This window comes from Bos indicus, chromosome 7 (assembly GCF_029378745.1).
Source record: "Bos indicus isolate NIAB-ARS_2022 breed Sahiwal x Tharparkar chromosome 7, NIAB-ARS_B.indTharparkar_mat_pri_1.0, whole genome shotgun sequence".
NCBI lineage: Eukaryota > Metazoa > Chordata > Mammalia > Artiodactyla > Bovidae > Bos > Bos indicus.
This window is the reverse complement of record NC_091766.1, coordinates 21,465,121-21,485,491: the sequence shown is the minus strand read 5'-3', so window position 1 is coordinate 21,485,491 and position 20,371 is coordinate 21,465,121. Positions and strand designations below refer to the sequence as shown.

The window sequence follows — 20,371 nt, the reverse complement described above, 5'->3', positions numbered from 1 at the left end:
TTTACTGCTGGTGGCAATGTAAAATGGTACAGCCACTTTGGAAGACACTCTGACAGTTTCCTACAAAATTAAACATACTCTTACCATATGATCCAGTAACTTCATTCCTTTGTACTTACGCAAATAAATTGAAAACTTGTGTCCACACAAAAGTCTGCAGGTGGATGTTTATAGCAGTTTTATTCATATTTAGCCAAACTTGATGCAACCAAGATATCCTTCTGTAGATAAATGGATAAATAAACTTGGTACATCCAGACACAGAATATTACTCCATGCTAAAAGGAAATGAGCTGTCAAGCCATGAAAAGACTTGGAGGATATTACTAGGTGAAGGAAGACAATCTGAAAAGGCTATATATTGTATGATTCCAACTATATGATTCTGGAAAAGGCAAAACTATAGAAACAGTAGAGAGATCAGTGGTAGCCAGGGGTTAGAGTGAAGATAGGGTGACTAGTGCAATTAAACTACTATCTGTGTGTGTGGCAGTGAGTATACATTATACATTTGTTTAAACCCATAGAATGTACAACACAAAGAGTGAACCCTAAAGTAAACTACGGACTCTGTGTGATAATGATGTGTTCCTGTAGGTTCATCAATTGTAATGAACGTACTCTGATGGAGGATGTTGGTGACATACGTGTGAGATTAAGGAGTATACAGAAACTTTCTATACTTTCTACTCAATTTTGCCAAGAATCTAAAACTGTTCTAAAAAATAAAATTATTTTTCAAAACAGCAATGGCTTTACAATAATTTTAAAAAGTAAAATAATAAAAGGTTTAAAATTTCTTATCAGAATGGCCATCATCAAGAAGTCTACAAATAATAAATGCTGGAGAGGGTGTGGAGAAAAGGGAGCCCTTCTACACTGTTGGTGGGAATGTAAATTGGTGCAGCCACTATGGAAAACTAAAAATAGAGTCATCAGATGGTCCAGCAATCCCACTCCTGGGCATACATCCAGAAAAGACAAAAGCTAATTTGAAAAGACACATGCACCCCAATGTGCATAGCAGCACTATTTACAATAGCCAGGACATGAAAGCAACCTAAGTGTCCATGGACAGGGAATGGATAAAGAAGATGTGGTACATATATACAATGGAATACTACTGGGCCATTAAAAAGAATGAAATAATGCCATTTGTCGAAACATAGACAGACCTAGAGATTATCACACTAAGTGAAGTAAATCAGAGAAATACAAATATTATGACATCACTTAAATGTGGAATCTAAAAAACAGTACAAATGAGTTATTTACAAAACAGAAACAGACCCACAGACACAGAAAACAAACTTATGGTTACCTAAGTGGAAGGATAGGGAAGGATAAATTAGGAGTATGGAATTAGCAGATACACATTGCTATACATAAATTAGATAACCAACAAGGATTTACTGTATAGCACAGAGAACTATATTCAATATCTTTAAATATAGAATAATGGAAAAGATTTTAAGCAGGTTATATGTACAACCAAATCACATCTGAAACTAACCAAATATGGTAAATCAACTATATCAATTTTTAAAAAAAATTTTAAAGAAAGAAAATTTCCTAAAACTTAGTGACATGTTTGTTTGAAAGAGCCCACTATATCTGGCATCACAGATGAAAACAGAGCCACATCAAGAAACATCATTGTAAAATTTGGAGCATGAGAACCAAGAAATTTTCCTACAAATTTCCAGAAGGAGAGTTAGAAAAGATCTGGATTCAAAATGTTATTGGACTTCTGAACAGCAATATTGGAAGCTAAGACACAATAGCACAGGTATTCAAAATTCTAAAGGAAAATTACTTTTCTGAAATTCTGTGGTTTTTTTGGATGTGTTCCTCCCAAGAAAGAGGAAGACCAGGGAAACAAGGAATAGGAGAGCCACAAAGGAAACAGGAGAAGGGAATTCCCATTGCAAATGGCAGTGTCCACGTCAGGGCAGGTCAGCAGGCTCTAGAGGAGACTTTCTTGGGAAGATGAAATTGTGAGAATAACTGATTTACCCAAATCTTTTGCAAGGAGATTTATTTAAGTGGCTGAGAATTTAAGATTAAATCACTGAGAGGGACATTATGCAAACTAAGCAAATGGACAAAGACTATTATTATTAGAAAAAAAAGTTTTGAGAGAAAATTAATCTTAATGATATGCTTTAGCAGAGAATATATTAGCATAATTATGTAAACGAGAAAACTTCTGACCAACCCAAATTATGATCTATGTATCCTGGTATAATGAGAAAAAAAAAAGGAATGATGCAATGGAAGAAGATGGCAAGGAGGAGAAAGAATTAAATATTCACTGTAAACCACAGATAATACCTGCATCTAAAAACCAAGAAATCTAGAAACATGGAGGAGGGAAACACCAAAAGAAATAGTTAAGGTCACGATTCCTCTGGAGGCCAACGATGCGGCGGGGAATTGCTTGTCAGAACTGGCGGCTCTGAGACTTTTATCCCACTTGCATGCTAACCAGTCAGCCTGCCATGGTTTCATGGAGGCTGGCAGAAGACAAGACTCCCAGATCAGAGACAAAGAACAGTTTATTAGACGAAGCGCAAGTATTAGAGTATTATCTTTTTTTTTTTTAATGTGTACTATGTTTAAGATCTTTATTGAATTTGTTACAACATTGCTTCTGGTTTATGTTCTGGTTTTTTGGCCACAAGGCATGTGCACCCCCTGCATTGGAAGGCAGAGTGTTACCCACTGGACCACCAGGGAAGTTCCTAGAGTATTATCTTTTTTAGGTTACCTGAACCCCAGTTCTCACAGAGTAATGTCAAGAGAGCCATATGGTACCTGTACACACAGTGAGTTGCATTACAAGATAAGAAGTCTGAGCTTAGACAACCTGAATTGCTAATAATGGATATTTAAGCCTGCCTGCTTTTTGCTTCAGAAGATGCTATCTCTTCCAAGCTTGTTAGCTATGCAAACACTTCTAAAAAGATTGCAGGGAACAAAGTAGGGCACTCAGTGCCTCACTCACCAGATGTGCAGACCAATGGGGAAATTCTCCAAAGTGCCATTTTTCGCAATAAACCTCCTCAAATTGTTTGATTAAAAAAATTACATGCACATATAACTTTCATAAAAAAGAAAATCTATTAAGTTAGGAGTTTTACATTATTAAAACAACTTGCCTAACCCTTATTCCTACTAACGCAGAACCAAAATTGGGGGGTGGGAGTGGAGATTGTTAAAGGAAGTTTTTCAAAACTTCGCGCAGGGTAGGCAACCCCATCAGTCCCATCTGTGGCGAGAGCAGGGCAGTGAGGCTCGTGAGCCTGCCCTTTCCTGGCCACGGATCTGGGCTGGCTCCTACACACCCTGAGCGCGGGGTTCTGCTCCTGTAAGAGCCGACCTGGCGGCCCAACGCAGTGGCTGGTGGAGAGTTGCAAGCCGCCTGTGTCAAGTGCCCGGAGCAGCACTTCTGTAGTTGTGTTTATTGCAACGATTTGGGATGTGAACCGAGCGCCGCTGAAAACAAAACAGCATCACGGTCCGACTGACTGACCGACTGACTGACCAGCAGGGGCTCGCCGGGGGCTGAGGGCCAGCCAGCTTAGGAGGGGCGGGCAGCTCGATTGTGTCCCCACAAGATCCCCTGCCCCGGGGACACAGGCGCCATCCCCTAGCTGGTGCGCACAGGCACCCTGACCCAGCCTGGCGCTCAGTCCGCTTGCTCCCACCCTTGCCACTCTCTCGTCGGGCCTCCAACACGCGTGGACCAGGGCCGGGGGCAGGAGTGGGTGCTTCGCGGCTCCGCGGAGAAGCAAGTCTGCACTCCTACCCCTCCCTCCTTCACCGGCCGACATCTGCAGCCAGAGGGGACCCAAGCTACGCGGATCCCGTTTATCAGCCCCATCTCCCATTACATAAGGCGGCGCCTATCTCCGGGGCATCGCTGCGACCGCGGGCCTTCTCCCACGCGCGGGGGCGCCCCTGCCCACCGCTCCCCGCTTGGTTGTGCTGTTCGTAGGGGGGAGGGGGCATTCCACTCATCCTGGAGCAGGCCATGGTGGTTCCCCACTCCTTCCCCCAACACAGAGACCCCCCCCCCCCCCCACCCTCCGCCAAGAGATGCTATTGACCCTGTTCTGCAGAGGAAGAAACTGAGGTCTCACAAGCAGGTGGCAGCACTCCAGGCATGCGCGAGCCACAAAATGCAGGGCCTGGCTTCCAGGCCTTAGGGTCTGCAGTTATGCCGGGAAGCCTGGGGCTGGGAGAGAAGAGAGGGTGAGAACCATGTTACCAGTGAGAGGAGAGGGTGGGTGAGGCTGGGCTTTCTCTTCTGAGCAGGAGCGGTAGCCCCAGTGTCCCTTAGAGGACACTTGTGAGGAGGTTAAGCCCCACTGGCATAGGACAGAGAGGCAGCCAGAGCAGACAGAGAGGGGGCCTAGTGGGGGAGGCACAGGCTTAGGGGAGGAAATGGGTGAAGCAGCAAGCTTGACATCAGCACCCGATAGGCAAATACTGGGGCCTCGGTTGGCCAAGTTTCTGAAGGACTTCTAGAGAAATGAGGGGAGAACAGGGAAGTGGCTCCCTTCCAGTGTCCCTTCAGGGGGTGGGCTGCCCACAGGGGACCCCGGAGTGGGGGCAGGCCCAGGAGTCACCCTCCACAGCCTTCAGTCTGCAAGGGAAACTTGATGACTCAGAGAGCACAGGATGGTCTCACAGATAATGATGCAGAGAGGGGGTCGCCCCAGGTCTCAGTGGCAGTGGGGACAGCTACTCTCCAGGGCGAAGGCTGGGTCCACCTCTTGCCAGCGCTGCCCTCTGAAGGTTTCCCAGCAAGATGAACCCACAGTGAAGGCTGGGTGTGGCACTCAGTGTTCAGGCTGCACATACTGAGAGTTATCAGCAAAACAACCTTCCAAAGGAAAGCTCCTGCAAGGATCCCTGAATCTGACTGGATCTTTCAATGGAGACCTGGGAATCTGAAATTCCACAGTCCTTCCCACACTGGGGCAACAGGGAACCAGATGGGTTAAAAGACATGAACATCACTCTTCTTTTATCCTGTTTGAATTTTGTATCCAGAGCAAGCATTGTTTTGGTAATGTAACAGAACTGTTCAATGAAAAAATAATCCCTCCAGATTCCCACATCTGATAGACTGTGATCAGAGCACTGTCTCTCCAGCATTTCTGGTGACCCAAAGGGATCTGCGGACAGGAGCTGGGTGAGCACTCGCTAAAAGTGCTGGAGTTCCAGCTGGCATAGTTGACATCGGGCTGCCCTCGGGGTCCTCTCATTCACCCCTGCAGTAAGTTCATCCAGATCTCGAAACTGCCCTAGACCCTTCTCAGTAATAAGTCCACAAGAAATCAAATTCTTTCCTTTATGCGACACTGGATTTTCCACAAAGTAAAATTAAGATGAGTAAAGATGTGGTTTGTAGATAGTGCCCGACAAAGCAGAGACCAGGGTGTGAGGCGTCACCACTTGGGCCTATAAAAGCTGCCACAAGTGCCTAAGGCCACAAGACACGCAGCTTAGGCCAGCCTATGCGTCTGCTCCTCAATTTCTTCCTGTGCTGTTCTAGGCTCCATGGCGCTCTTATTGACCGCGGTCATTGTTCTTATCTGCTTTGGTGGCCTCACCTCCCCAAGCCCTGTGCCTTCTGCTACAGCCCTCAAGGAGCTCATTGAAGAGCTGGTTAATATCACCCAGAACCAGAAGGTGAGTGCCTGTGGGCCAGGGTCCCAGCTCTGAGGGTGCAGGGGTGAGGGGGTCTCAAGGAAGAAGCCCTGAGGACTGCAAGGTGAGTCTGGCTTTGAGGGAGAGGAGCCAGGGGTGAAGTGCAGCAGTATGGATGGACCCATGAAGGAATATGGCAGAGCCCCCAGCGACCACCTGCTCCCCTGGCCTGGCCCTGCCTGCCATGGTCAGCTCCTGCTCAGTGGTTTTGGAACAGAGGAAAGAAGAGAAGAGCTGGCACCCTCCTAGAACTATTTTGGCATTTGCCAACTAGATCTGAACACCATAATGGAGCCATTATTCACAGCATCTTAGTTAAGCCCATTCTTATGGAAGCATCCATGAGTGGGGTCAGCTCCTCTCCCCAGTGGTGACGGCCCACACTTTCTGAGCACTATAATGTGCCAGGCCCATTTCTGGGGCTTTACATCTTATAACATCGCTGCCAACCACCTCAAGAGACAGGTACGATACCCCATTTTATTGACATCAGTGAGGTTAAATGACAAAAGTCAGATTCAAGCCAGTACTGGGTGACACCAGAGTGCCCATGCTCTGAACTGCAGCATCCCCAATTCAGAAGGCAAGCTGTTTCTAGACTAGACTCCCATCACCTCCCATCAGACTGGCCTGGCCACCCTGCCCTGGGCCTTCCCTGCAGGCCCCCTGTCAGCCAGTGTCACCTGCCCTCCCACTATGGCTCTGGCAAGCTTCACACAAGGCTGTCCCTTACTGGTTGTGGCACTCAGTATTTCTCTCTCAGTTCTAAGCCCCTGGACAGTGGGTCTCCGCAACTGTGCAGAGTGGAAAATGAAGCTCGGGAACACTGAAGGTCCCAGGTCTGCAGTCCTGGGAATGCCTGTGGGGCCTGATCCCTGTGGAGGCCTGGCCTGAGACCCTGCCAGCACTTAGCTCGCTGTCCTTTGCTCCCTCAGGTGCCGCTGTGCAATGGCAGCATGGTGTGGAGCCTCAACCTGACGAGCAGCATGGTGAGGACCCCCCAACACTGCGGGGACACGTCCAGGGCTGCAGCCCTCTGAGGTCGTGTCTGAGCCTCACTCACACAACTGGGGGGTTCCAAGCAAGCTTTAAGAGCCACTCTCTGCCCCCTCATAATCTGGTCTCCCCCACCACCCAGACCTGTCTCCGCCGGGCCGCTCAGTTCCCCTCCTCCTACAGACTCACTGAACGTGCTGCCTGACTCCCTGGTGTTTCCCCCCACCCCCCACAGTACTGTGCAGCCCTGGACTCCCTGATCAGCATCTCCAACTGCAGTGTCATCCAAAGGACCAAGAGGATGCTGAATGCACTCTGTCCTCACAAGCCCTCAGCTAAGGTAAGGCCCCCCTGTCCTTTGACCTGGCACCCACTTCTGCCAGCCCTGGGCTCACCCTGGGAGCCCCAGAGCATCTGAGACATGTGTCCACAAAGGGGTGGGCCCACTGTGGAAGCAGAGACATGGCTTTGGGATTTCCAAAACATGGGCTTGGGGGCTCCCAACTCCTACCTGAGCTTCATTCAGTCCCACATCTGTAAAATGTGGGTGAGAGCAGTACCCACCTCATGGGGGCTTTTGTGAAGAATGAACCAGCTGGTGAGTGGGAAGCCCCTGATGGATGCTGATCGTCCTCACTCTGGCGTCCCACCAACATGCTGGCCTCTTTGCCTTGCAGCAGGTTTCCAGTGAGTACGTCCGAGACACCAAAATTGAAGTGGCCCAGTTCTTAAAAGACCTGCTCAGACATTCAAGGATCGTTTTTCGCAATGAAAGATTCAACTGAAACATGAAAAGCTAGCATTATTATCTGCAGAGGCAGATCCTGACCATCTAAGTTGCAGATTTATTTTTCTTTCAGATGTCAGAAATTTCTTGGGGAGACTAAAGGAGGGTTAGGGAGGGGGGATAAGATGTCCTTAGCTTAGACTTGAGCCTGCGCTGCCTTCCTTGAGCCTAGCCAACTTCAGCTGCCCTGTGTCTTGATATCTGGGACTCAGCCCAGCAGGTCTCCTCCATCCAGGAATCCGAGCTCGGTGGACAAGGGTGGACCTTGCCCCACATGACCTCCCCTCCTCAGAACAAACTGTAGTGTTTATTAGACACCTGGTGGAGGAGACACCTGCTTTACACAGGGGCAACTGAGGCAGAGCGCAGCCCAGGCACATTCCTTCTTGGCCTTATTTATTATTGTGTGTTATTTAAACAAGTGTTTTTGTCTGTACTGGGGTTAGGAGGGACTGTTACTGCCAGAACTTGGAGCCAAGGGCTTGGAGACTTGGGGCTCCAGCACTAAAGCAGTGGGCATTAGGAATCCCTGGCAGTAAGTACTGTATGCAAACTTCTGCTACCTCACTAGGGTCCTGGGGCCAAGGCAAGGGACAGGAGAGAGAGCCAGAGTAGCCACTCTTGTCTGATAGCCAGCAGTGGGCCCTCAGCCAAATAATTTATTATTTTTCCTAGTATTTAAAGTTAAGTATTAAAATATGTTATCAAAGAGTTAATAATATATAGAAGTCTAGAACACTGCATATGGTGTGTGTGGACTGAGGGGGGGTCACTGAAGAAACTGTTTCATTGACTTTGTCAAGCTGAAAGCTAAAATAAAAATGATGACAAGAGACCTGATGGTGTTTGCATTTTATTTTGGCCTTTTGGGGATACTGGCCTGTGTTCTTAAAACTCTGAGCAGCTCTCCGGGAAGCAGGCCAGCTGGAGGAGGGGGCCTAGGATAGAGTGGAGGGGGAGTAAGGGACGAGACCTAGGCTGAAAGAAAAGAAGCAGACCCCTTGGGGAGAGGAGACCTGGCCAGGAGGAAGTTCCCCGCCACCACCACCCACAGGGAGGCGGAGGAAGCATGGGCCAGGGTGTCGGGGTTCAAAGAGGATGTCTGGAGCAGGCAGAGACCTCGGAAGTGGTCTTATGACCACAGCTCTTGATGGGTGGCCAGCCTGTGTCTGGCACCACCCACTCGCCTTCTGGTATCACCCTATGATGTTCAGGGAAGAGCAGGTGGCTTACCAAAGGTCCCACAGCTGGCAGGAGCAATGCCAGGGTGTGAACCCCAAACTTACTCCAACTCCATAGCTCACACATTTAACTACCCTGCCTTCCTCTGTCTAAATGCCATCTGGCCTGAATCCACGACCTTTATGATATTGTCACCAGCTTGTGCGGGCCCTTCCCCTGACGGGTAATTCAGTAATTAAGAGTAAGTAATGAATTACCCGTCAGGGGAGGGGCCCACACAAGCTGGTGACAATATCATAAAGGTCGTGGATTCAGGCCACTTACTCTCTGGGGGCAGCCCACTCAATGTCTGGACACCTCTTGGCGTGAGACAGTGCACACTCACTACCTCTGTGAACACAGCACCACTGACTTGTGGCCCCTGGACTGTGGAGTGACCGGGGTGGAGAGCCAAGGTCAGACTGCTCCCCTAAGCAGGTCTGTTTGCTTCTCCTTCAGTCAAGGCCAGCACATGGAAGGCAGGAAGCAGCCAGCCACAGCAAGCCACAGCTAATGGGCATACCCATCAGCCATGGTTTCCACTGTGTATCTTTGGAAGCACAGGATGCTTCTTGCAATAGGTGGTGGGTCATCAGAGACCAGTCTCAGATGCTGAGTGGAAGGCAGGCACACTTCCTGCGGAGCCCAGAACCCTGTGGGAACATCTACAGTGATGCTCACAAGTCAGTGGAGACAGTCACTCAGGAGCAGTGAGAGTTTATGCCGTGCGTGATTCAGGCAACAGAGACCATGGCAGGACCTGTCCAGGGTGCAGATGACCACAGTGCACTGCTTCGGGGACCACTCTCAAATAGAGTGAACCCCTCATCTGCACCCAGACAGAGGTGAGGGAGGAAGCCACAGTCAACTGTGCAGGGACCTGGGGATGCTCAGCCCAGAGAGGGAAGACCTAGGAGTGGCACAGGAGCTGAGTATCTCATGGGCTGTCCAAGGTGGGAACTGACAGTCTCTGCGCCCAGGAGGTCTCAGTACCTGTCAAGAGCCACCACATTTGCGGAGGACTGCCTGAGGCCTGCACCTCCCCAGCCTGGGACAGTGATGACCAAGACACCACACATACTCAAAGCTTAGCAGCAGAAATAAGTCTTTAAAGAACGGGGTGCAAACCATGGAGTTGCAAAGAGTCGGACACAACTGAGCAATGGAACAACAAAACAACGGCGTCTGGAGGAGGGTGCTCTACCCTGGGGCGGGGGGGGGGGCGGGTAGTGCAAACGTCAGAGTGGGAGTAGGCGTGAGATCTCTGCCACCCTCCTTCATCCAGAAATTTGAAGATTTTAAAGTCAAAAGAGTATTATTTATGGAAGATTGACCTTTTTAATGCTACACATTTATTTAAAAGTTGAAAGTTTAAAAAAGACTAAACATATTGGCAAGGATATGGAAGAACTGGAAGCCCCAAACTCTTCTGGTAGGAATACAAATACATCACAGTATGTGCTGATAGCAGCCTACTCTTGGCAACCCCATGGACTTTAACCCACCAGGCTCTTCTGTCCATAGAATTTTCCAGGCAAGAACACTGGAGCAGGTTGCCATTTCCTTCTCCAGTGTAATTTTTTTTCTTTTTCTTTTTTAACACAATACTTAGTGATCCATTCTCTGGTGGCATCACCTTTGACCCACATCATCCCTGCTCAAGCAGGGCATTGTACTGTCTGTCCAAGATAAAAAGACTTCCAGTGAAAATTCCACGTGAATTTTTCGAGAGCAAAGGCTGGAACAGAGGCTGACATAGGGGAGGACCCCTTAGGGTTTCCCACACCACATAACTCAGGAGGGCCCGGCTGTGGGATGCACAGTCCCGACAGGCCTGCCTGGACCCCACCACTAGGGGTCCACAGTGCGCCACATCCTCAACCGCCGCAGCTCCCTGCCTGCACCTCCTAGAAGGGCCTGTGGTCTCCAGGGGTGCGTGGTGAGCCGGAGGGGGCTGGGGGCTTCCAGGGATGACAGACTTCACAGAGCCACAGAATCAAGTCTCTGCTGCGGGCAACAGGAAGGTGGGCCAGTCAGGAATGAGATAAGGAAGAGGAAATAAAAGGTATGTGTCAGCTCTTGTGGCTGGGAGCATTACCACCTGGGGACTGACCCGCTGGGTACTTGCTGGAAGTTTTCTCTAACCATGTGGTCTCACATCTTTCATGCACAAGGTAAACCCCAAGCAGGGCCCAGAGACAAGGGGCATCGGAAGAGATAGAATGCTTGGTGAGTGGGAGGGAGATGCAGTGGTGGGGCCCAGGGTGGGGAGCCCCTTGGCACCCCAGGAACCCCAGGCCTGGGAGGTTTCACTAGAAGAGGGGCTGGGACTCAAGTGAGAAGTGAGACACACACTCGGGTTTCCAGTGAACTTGGTGCCAAACACCTCTGTTTGCTGCTCAGATGAGGTGTCAGGAAACATTCCGAGTCACCTGGGGGTTTCTCTGAGGCTGGCCGTCTGAGCTGCTCAGGACCCAGGGGGACAAGGGCCTGCATCTTGTCTCCTTGTGACCAAGAAGCTTGAAGGCTGGGGTTTATCGAATCCATCAGCTTATCACTTTTTCATTATGATCAATGGGGAAGTGCCCTCTGCTCTTGATCTGAATTTGCTGGTCAGTTTGAACAAACTCAAAACCCACTCCTCCCCTGAGCTGACTCCCTTCTAAGAAGACCTGGACAAGTCCAGGCTGACTGTGTCCAGCCAGGGCGGCCTGGCCTGGCATACACAGGCCAGGGAGCCAGCCTTTCCAGAGGTCCAAGCTGGTGTCAGAACTGTTGGCTGTATCACCCCTCCCACACACGCTGCCCACTCCTACTCTGAAAAATAAAAGTCAAAAAGCCTCATTATCTTCACTCATTTCTCGGCTCCACCCAAAAGCAACAGAGCACAGGGTTTGCAACAAACTTTCCCAGATCAAGTGATTTCTCAGCAGCAAGGGAAGGCCCCATGACGAAGCCATTTGAAATCCCAGAAGCAATTTTCTACTTACGACCTCACTTTCTGTTGCGTTCTCTCCCTTCCCCTCCTGAGTGTCTTCTCTTGTGGAAAGTGATTCTCTCAAAGCATCGTTCAGAAACGCCCCCAGCCCGCGCTGCCTGGGCAGATGCTGCTGTGTGGTCACCAGTGACGCAGACGCCAAAATTAAATATAGCAACTCTCATCAGCTCCGCTCTCTGCATCACTTAGACCAGCGTGGGGGCCCTAGGGCTTCTTCCTGAAACCTACGAGGGTGGAAAGGCCTGAGCTGGCTGTAGCGACCCCTGTAGAGCTGAGCTGATGGCCTCTGGTGGGCCAGAGGGCCCTGGGCCAGAAGGGGTTATGGTACTAGAAAAGCAGTTTCTCATTCATTGCCTTTTCTTTCTTCTAATCTGTCTTCCCACATTTTCTATGAATAATGAGCATACGTTCATTTCCCACTGGGGGACAAAGACAAATATAATTAGAAAAATAAAGCAACAGAACATGGAATTGATGCCACGTCCATGAAGGAGCTGATCAAAACTGGGGCTGGGAAGGGCCAGCAGTGCACATGAAAGGCAGAGCCCAGGACCCCTCCACTCAGGTCCAACTGCTCCCTAGGGTCAGCTGACTCGAGAGAGGAGGGGGCCTTCTGTAGGGGCCGAGACGCAGGAGGTCCTACACTATTCCCCACATAGGCTGGATCTTCTTGAACCAATCAGATCCTATACTGCCAAACAGAGAGGAAGATGTCCTATTCTTGGGAATCTTCACCTAGCCCAACCTGCCTGGAGGTGGGGCCAAGGGGATCAGAGCAGGAAGAGAGAGGAAAGGGTGGGTTGCCAGTCCAGCTCTGAGACTGAGGTGCCCTGGGGGCAGAGGGACAGCTCCTGCAGGACAGCTCTCTAGTTGCAGAGAGTGGGGGCAACTCTTGGTTGAGATGCGTGGGCTACTCACTGTGGTGGCTTCTCTTGTTGCTGAGCGCAGGCTCTCGGCACACGGGCTTCAGTAATTGAGCCGTGTGCCTAGAGCTGGCTTCAGTAATTCAGCCGGCTTCCCTCTCTTTCAGAAGGGACTGCTTTAGCACCTGCTTGGCAAAGACCAAGTCCACAGCCTGCCTCCCTCCTTTCCTTGTCCCCTTGTCAGGGGTCCTCCTGGGTCTATACCCAGAACCCCATCCCCCTTACCTTCTTCAAGGGTTCAGGGCAATGACTTCAGCATCCAAAGAGCCCTGGTTTCAAGTCCCAGCTGTGCCCTTGACTTCCCCTATTGTGACTTAGGCAGTGTTTCAGCTGCCCCTCTGTGAAATGGAGCTCCATTCATTCAAAGATCTCCTGAGGCCTTTATTAGGTGCTAGACACTTTTCTAGGAGCTGGGGACTCATGGTGAAAAAAACAAGGTTACTTCTACTGGGGGGACAGGATGCACAAACAAGAGAACACAGGACATGCAGGGGGCAGTGAGTGTTGTAGGGGCAAAAGAGTAGTTAGGGGGCAAGCAGGGGCTACCATGTTGTGAGGGGAGGTCAGAGTCAGATACACACTGATACATACTTATTTGTATATATCATTTACATATTATATTACATATGATATAGTCAGTATAAATACATGTATATTATATAGTACATAATTGTATATGTTAAATATATATTTAATTTTTCTATCCATAAAAAGTTTAAAAATCTTTTACTATAGAAAATTTTCAAATATATACAAAAGTAACTCTCAGATATCCATTGCCCAACTTCAACACTTAGCAACTCATGGGCTTCTCTGGTGGTCCGGTGGTTAAGCATCCCCCTTGCAACACAGGGGACACCAGTTCGATCCCTGGTCTGGGAGGACCCCACATGCAGTGGAGCAACTAAGCCTGTGCACCAGAACTACTGAGCCTGCTCTCTAGAGCCCACAAGCCACAACTACTGAGTCCACACACTCAATTACTGAAGCCCGTGTGCCGAGAGCCTGCGCTCAGCAACAAGAGAAGCCACCACAGTGAGTAGCCCACGCGTCTCAACCAAGAGTTGACCCCACTCTCTGCAACTAGAGAAGGCAGCATGCAGCAACGAAGACCCACGAAGGTAATTAAATAAATAAACCTTAGGGAAAAAAAGTTATCAACTCATCTATCTCTGCCCTGCCTGTCCCACTTCTGAGCCAGCACATCATTCAATGCTGACTGCAGTCTGAAGGCTTTGGTGGCAAAGTGGGTGTAGGGCACAGCAGGTGTGCACCAGGGTATGAGCACCCTGGGGGCGGTAAGAGTCTGCCTGCAATGTGGGAGACCTGGCTTCCATCCCTAGGTGGGCAAGATCCCCTGGAGAAGGGAATGGCCTGGAGAATCCCATGGACTGAGGAGCATGGCAGGCTACAGTCCATGGGGTCACACAGACTCGGAGATGACTGAGCAACTCACACACATGCATAACCACACATGCGCACACACACAACCACCCTGAAGAATGGAATTGCCGTTTACAAAGGAGGCCTGTGCTCAAGTGGCCCCATTAAAAAAATAACTACTGATCATGTGTTGTCCCCCATCCCTCGCAGCTAATACCCCAACATAGCTCACCTTCCAGAATGTACCCACGCTGCTGTTTCCATTTCATGAGCCCACACACTCCAGAAGCCACCTCCATGATGTCACTGATTATCTCCCATCACTAAATCTAGCAGAAGCCCTTCTGCCCTATCTCACCTGGCCCTGAGGAACACGCGACACCGCTGACCTCTCACTTGTCCTCCGAGGCCCTCATGCCTGGGTTCCCTCTAGGGTGCTTGGTTGCCTAACTTCTCTTCTTCCTTCCCTCCCTCCAGAGTCACTGAAGTGCCACAGTCATTTCTAGTTCCCTCTCTTCCGTTTCTGCCCCACCCTGGCAGGACTGTCCCCTTGGCATCCCCTCACTCTCTGTCTACCATGCAGCCCCTCCTCAGGTCAGAGCTGCAGACCCAGCGGCAGGGGCCTCAATCCACGGCCACCTCCCACCCACCTTCCCTCAATGGCCATCTCTGCAAACAGTGGTTCCCCAAGCTAGAATCCTGGGGTCCTCTTCCTCTTCCCCATATTCAGCCAATTCTAAGTGCTATTAATAGTAATGATGATGATGATAACAATGATAAAGGTTACAATGCTAGCTGGCATCTATGGGTTTCCCACATAGAAGGCACACCAAACACTTTATTACCTCAGATAATCTTCCCGGTTTGACAGAGAAGCCTGGACAGGGTCACCCTTTCCCAAGGTCACCCAGAGAATAAGTGACAGAGCTGAGACTTGGGTCCCGCTGAGTCCAGAATATTCTATTGCTGCTGAGTAACCCCAGACCCACAGCACTCACTGTCTCACCCTCCACGCTGGCTCCCTCCCTCACGATGACTGCAGTGTTCTAACTGGCTCCCCCGCCCGCCCCGCCCGCTGCCACTGCCTTGGTAGGCCTCTCACTGCTACCCCTGCCCTAGCACCCTCCCCCACTCCAGTCCCCTATGTATTCCAGTCTCTACTAAGCATCACCCCCTTGGAAGAGTATCACCTGTCTCCAGGAAGAAGCCCATGGGGAGCTGGAAGGGCTTTTGTGGGTGTTGTCCGGCACAGCTGACAGAAGAGGAGCAGGGCTTGGGGTGGGATGAGCCATGAGGATGGTGGGAGAGGCAGGAATCACCAGCCAGGGTCCAGAGAGACAGGGCTACTCTGCTCACCCTCCATGCCTTTCCCCTGAATGTTCACAACTACAGATCTCAGACACCCCTGAAGTTAGTGAGAGTCTGGGTGTAACTGCTCTCCTAGAGAGAGGTGGGGGGTGGGTATGTGCAGACACCATTTTCCATTCCCTTGGACTAGGGGTGGGGAGGTAAGGGTCCCCATGGAGGATTTTGTGGGTGCTAGGAGGCAGTGGAGGCTGCAGCCCTAGGATCCCTGGATGGCAGCCCGAGGATGTTCTTGGGCTCCCAGCCTGTAATGGCAGCCTCACGGGTAGTGGTCCTCCCTGCGGGCCATCTCTTTAGAGTTCTGAACTCAGCCTGGAGCCCTCCCTCTAACCTCCCAACATTTTTATAATACCTACCTTCCTGCATTCAAGCTTTCTGCATAAGGTGCCACTGCAGTATTAGTTTCCTGTAATGCATCCAGATAAATAATCCTAAGGGCCACAGTGGAGCAGCTAGGAGTGACTCTCCAAACAGGAATGGAGCCTCAAAGGAGGAGACGCATCCAAGAGGGACATGGGTAGGGAAGTGACCACTGGCGAAACCTCCACTGGTGCTGTTCGGACTCAAGTCTGCCTAACAGGTAAAAGTACCACAGTTGTCCAGATGACCAAAGATATGGTTAACATTAATTAAGGGCACTCACTAGGCGCTGGGTACTAATCTGACTACTTCAAAAACATTAACTTAGTTATTCCTCAGAAGAACCTCAGAGACAAGTTCCACTATGATCCCCACCAGACAGAGGAGGCTGAGGGGCATGCCTAAGCCCACACAGCAAGAAAGCAGAGCAGCCAGGACCAACAGGACCAGAGTTGACCCACTATGTGCTCTGGGGGCCTCCAGAACAGCCACCCTTCATGGAGTTGATTTCGGGTGGCCTCGGCCTGCAGCGGCTTGAAGCAGGGCTTCGGCTCCCCACCAGAGACTGAGGCCAGGTCGTAGGGTAAGAGCACAGAGTCCTAGGCACTAAACCAGGTTACTGACAAGGCCCTGGCATTCGACTTTGCAGAAAAAGAACTCCCACAAAGACACAAAGTAGTGAAACAAGTAAAGTACTTATTAGGAGGAAAACAGAGTACAGCACACACAGGTGGGCTCATAGAGAGAGTCGCCGAGCTGTGCCCTTGTGGCAGTTTGAATTATTTTTATGGGGCATTTCTTCCAGGTTTTCTTTGGCCAATTATTTTGATTTGCCTGGGTCACAGTCCATATTTGGCATATCTCAGGGCCCTCCCATGAGTGTGTACGCATCTCTTAGCCAAGATGGATTTGACCAAAGAGGCCTATGGGTAGCCTGAGCATCACTCCCCTTTTGACCTCCAAGGAGCCTTTCTGCCCATGTGTAGTTTGGGAGCTCTCCTGACTCCGAGAGTAATAAATATGTGGCCTGGGCAGGACCCAGCCTCCTCTTTCAATTGCCCTGCTATTCTCATTGAGGAATTTCCGTCCATAGGAGATGAATGTCCTATCATTCTTCCACGGAAGCAGGGCCCATCTACCTCCTGCCTCAGGGTTGCAGTACTGCCTGCTGCCAACAGCTCTCTTAAGGGTCAGGGCAGCTCCTAAAATAACCACTAAATTAACCCCTTTCAAAATGACATACAGATGACCATTCCTTACTCTAGATATGCTGACCCAGAAACCAAGGCTCATCTTAAATACATTATAAACTTAGGCCAGGTCCAGAAGGCTATATAAGAATATGGCAGAAGAGTAATAAAGCCCTTTTCAGATGACAGTCCCAGTTACCCTGCTGTAAAACCTGGAGATTGGGCACTTTTAAAGACCTGGAAAAATGAGTTCCCAGGTGACCAGCGACTCCCAAAATGGAAGGGTCTTTACCAAGTCCTGCTGAGCACCTCTACGGTAGTCAAACTCCAGGGGGTCACCAACCGGGTTCATCCATCCAGGATCAAACCTGTCTCCACTGATACATTACAGGAACCTCAAGGCCCACATTCCAGCCATCCCTGTGAATCCACCCCGCCCTCCAAGTCTCTACAGGATCCAGAGGACCCCGAAGAGCCTGAAAGTTCCAGGCAGATGAGTGAGCCACTACAAGACTTGAAGCTACTATTCAAAAAGGATAAAAAATACTTCTGAGACCCTAGGCTAAGTGCCCATAGCTACTATCTGACTGACTGACCCTGACTGGTGCTACTATGAAACTACTAACTGCCTTAGCATCTCTACGCCTATTTCCCTTAACCTATAGGACGGACATACAACTCTCTACTTCACATTGCACAAACTCACGCTTCCTCCACTTGGTTGACTGCTGGATTTGTTTACGCCGAGTTAAGTTCATCATGGGCCATGGCAACCTGTCTATCCCATGAGGAATTTTAGCCAAGTTCCTGATGGAAATTGGTTCTACCAGAGACCCAAGGCTTGAAGCAGTAATGTACAGGATTAGAACTGTTCATTTTCCTACTAAAGAAAATTCTAATGCCTCTTCCCTAATCCTCCCCTTAGCAACAGAAGAACATGAAATCAAACTGGGAGGATGAAGAACTGGCATTAAAGCACCCCAGCACTTTATAAAGGATCCTCCTAAGTCAGAATTCCAGCAACCTATTTGTCTCAAATTCTAACTCACAACCTGAACAAAGGAAGAAGGATCCACCTTATAGGAACAGGTATTGGGATGGACATGGATGGAACACATTGAGTATATGATTGGAAAACATTTCCATAACAATAGAAATGGATGTTGCTCCGTCGCTAAGTCGTGTCCAACTGCTTGTGACCCCATGGACTGCAGCGTGCCTTGCTTCCCTGTTCTTCATTATCTCTCAGAGTCTGCTTGAACTCATGTCCATTGATTCAGTGATGCCATCCAACCATCTCATTCTCTGTTGCCCCCTTCTCTTGCCCTCAATCTTTCCCAGCTTCAGGGTCTTTTCCAATGAGTTGGCTAGGTCCAGTTAGATGGCTAGGTCTTAAATTCTTAAGCCCATTAGTTAGTCTGCTGAGCCCTGCCAGCAAACATATGCCAAATAGATAAGAAACCATGGGCCACTAATTGCCTACACAATAACTCCATGTCCACACAGTGTATGCTAGGAGCCTTGATTACTCCTTTCTCAATCCACTCCTTAAATGAATCCAAGCAATGGGCAAGTTCATTAAACTGTTTACTCAACTAACTCGAGATTTACCTGTTGGTATCCCAGATGGACATGCCTATCTCTTTGGGTACACCTCATTACCATGGTGGGGAGTACACCCCCACCAACATGTTCTTCAAAACTTTTCTCTTACTGCTACAGCTAATTCTCTTACTAGTTTACAGAAGTCTCTAGATTCGCTGGTCAAGGTGGTACCTGACAACTGTCTGGCCCTGGATTATCTGTTGACCATTTGTGCAGCTGTTGACACTTCTTGTTGTACATATGTTAACACTCCTTCCCAGGTAGAGATTGACATGGAAAAAATTTGACAGCAAGCTACCTGGCTTCAACAGACAATTCACCACCAATCCACCCAATCAATATGGGTGGGGAAATTGAAAATGGTTTCTCTAACTTGTTTTCCTGGATCCCACAAGGTATTAAAAACTTTCTGAGAGGAGGTTTCCATTCTCTTATAACCCTCTCTTTTCTCAGACATCTGCACTAAGACCTTTCAGTCCAAGAATGAGGTCTGGGACCAATAGGTTCAGATCTTCTATTATAGAAATAGAAATAGATACTAAATTTTAAAGCCTGAAAATAACAAAGATATGCTGACCTTGTACAACCAGATTCCCACCTGTGCTTGAGCCTCTGATTATAACAGTCTTTTACTGACCTTAAGCCCTTGCTTCTCTAATCTATTTAGAGGCAGGAAGATGGGCACCAGCCCCTCACTTGGGTACACTGACGTGAGATTCATCCCCCATGGGCCAAAACTCCAAGATGAGAATAGCAGGACAACTGAGAGAGGAGGCTAGGCCCTTCCAAAAACACTTTTCTCACTCGAAGTCAGGAGACCTCCCCAACTACACATCAGCAGAAAGCCTCCTTGGAGGTCAGAAGAGGAGTGATGCTAACTGATGCCAGACTACCCACAGGCCTCTTTGGATAACTGGTGTGTGTGCACAGGTGGGAAGATCCTGAGATATGCCAAATATGGACTCTGAACCAGACAAATCAAAATGATTGGCCAAAGAAAACCTGAAAGAAATGCCCCATAAAAGGAATTCAAACCATCTCTGACAGGGATAGGTCAATTATGCAGGTAGCTGTAGAAGTCCCAGTAGGGGACTGTAGATAGAGGGAAACCTAAGAAACTTTGGGAGACTACTGTAAGTTAATGATCTATTGGAATGTCACTGAATGAAGCAGGCTTGCTTAACTGTAAAGCCTGCTTATAAAAAGTATGAGATATGCCTCAGGCCATTAAGTGAAAGAAAAATGTTACCCTCTCTTTACTGATTCAAATAAATACTATGAAAATCCTAGTTTGACCTCACAGGGTCAGATACTTTCCTGCCTGATATGAAGGAGAAGCTAGCAATTTAAGCCTCACATCTACTCAAAGAAGACTATCTTTTCCCTTCCCCCACTTTCCTTTGACTATAAAATTTATTCCTGGGTTGGGAAGATTCCCTGGAGGAAAAAAACGCCAACTCATTCCAGTATTCTTTCCTGAAAAATCCCATGAACAGAAGAGCCTGGCAGGCTACAGTCCAAAGGGCTGCACAGAGTTGGACTGGACTGAGCATTAAGCACACACATAAAATTGTAGCTCACTTAATCCTCAGGGCATAGCTCCCTCGCCTGCCCTCTTGCATCTCTTACAAGCATCCTATATTAATAAATCTACTTCTTGCCTATCACTTTGCCTCTAGTTAAATTCTTTATGCACTAAGACACAAAGAACCTGAGCTTTATTAAGTCCAGAAACCAGGTGTGTGATCTTCATTGGAAGATTGTGGGTTGTGGCCAGGTTCGAGTCCCAGTCATGTGGATTCAAGTCCCAAACTGGATTTGG

The 20,371-nt window shown here is 49.0% G+C and overlaps 1 protein-coding gene and 1 long non-coding RNA gene across 2 annotated transcripts in view; one reads left to right on the top strand and one right to left on the bottom strand.

Moving 5' to 3' along the window:
- Nucleotides 1-7,421, bottom strand: part of LOC139184112 (uncharacterized) — a 41,284-nt gene extending 33,863 nt beyond the window's left edge. Inside the window, exon 1 of the long non-coding RNA XR_011567582.1 lies at nt 7,282-7,421. This is a non-coding gene — a long non-coding RNA (uncharacterized lncRNA). The remainder of the gene's footprint in view (nt 1-7,281) is intronic.
- Nucleotides 4,557-7,528, top strand: IL13 (interleukin 13). Its single transcript, XM_019963605.2, has 4 exons — nt 4,557-5,703; nt 6,657-6,710; nt 6,953-7,057; nt 7,395-7,528. The coding sequence occupies exons 1-4, from the start codon at nt 5,572-5,574 to the stop codon at nt 7,500-7,502; spliced, it is 399 nt and encodes a 132-aa protein (XP_019819164.1). The 5' UTR covers nt 4,557-5,571; the 3' UTR covers nt 7,503-7,528.
- Nucleotides 7,529-20,371: the final 12,843 nt, after the last annotated feature.

Coding starts and splice junctions, on each gene's coding strand:
- IL13 (XM_019963605.2), top strand. CDS start 5,572: ATGGCGCTCTTATTGACCGCGGTCATTGTTCTTATCTGCTTTGGTGGC. Junction 6,711..6,952: donor TCAACCTGACGAGCAGCATG/GTGAGGACCCCC, acceptor CACCCCCCACAG/TACTGTGCAGCCCTGGACTC. Junction 7,058..7,394: donor CTCACAAGCCCTCAGCTAAG/GTAAGGCCCCCC, acceptor TTTGCCTTGCAG/CAGGTTTCCAGTGAGTACGT.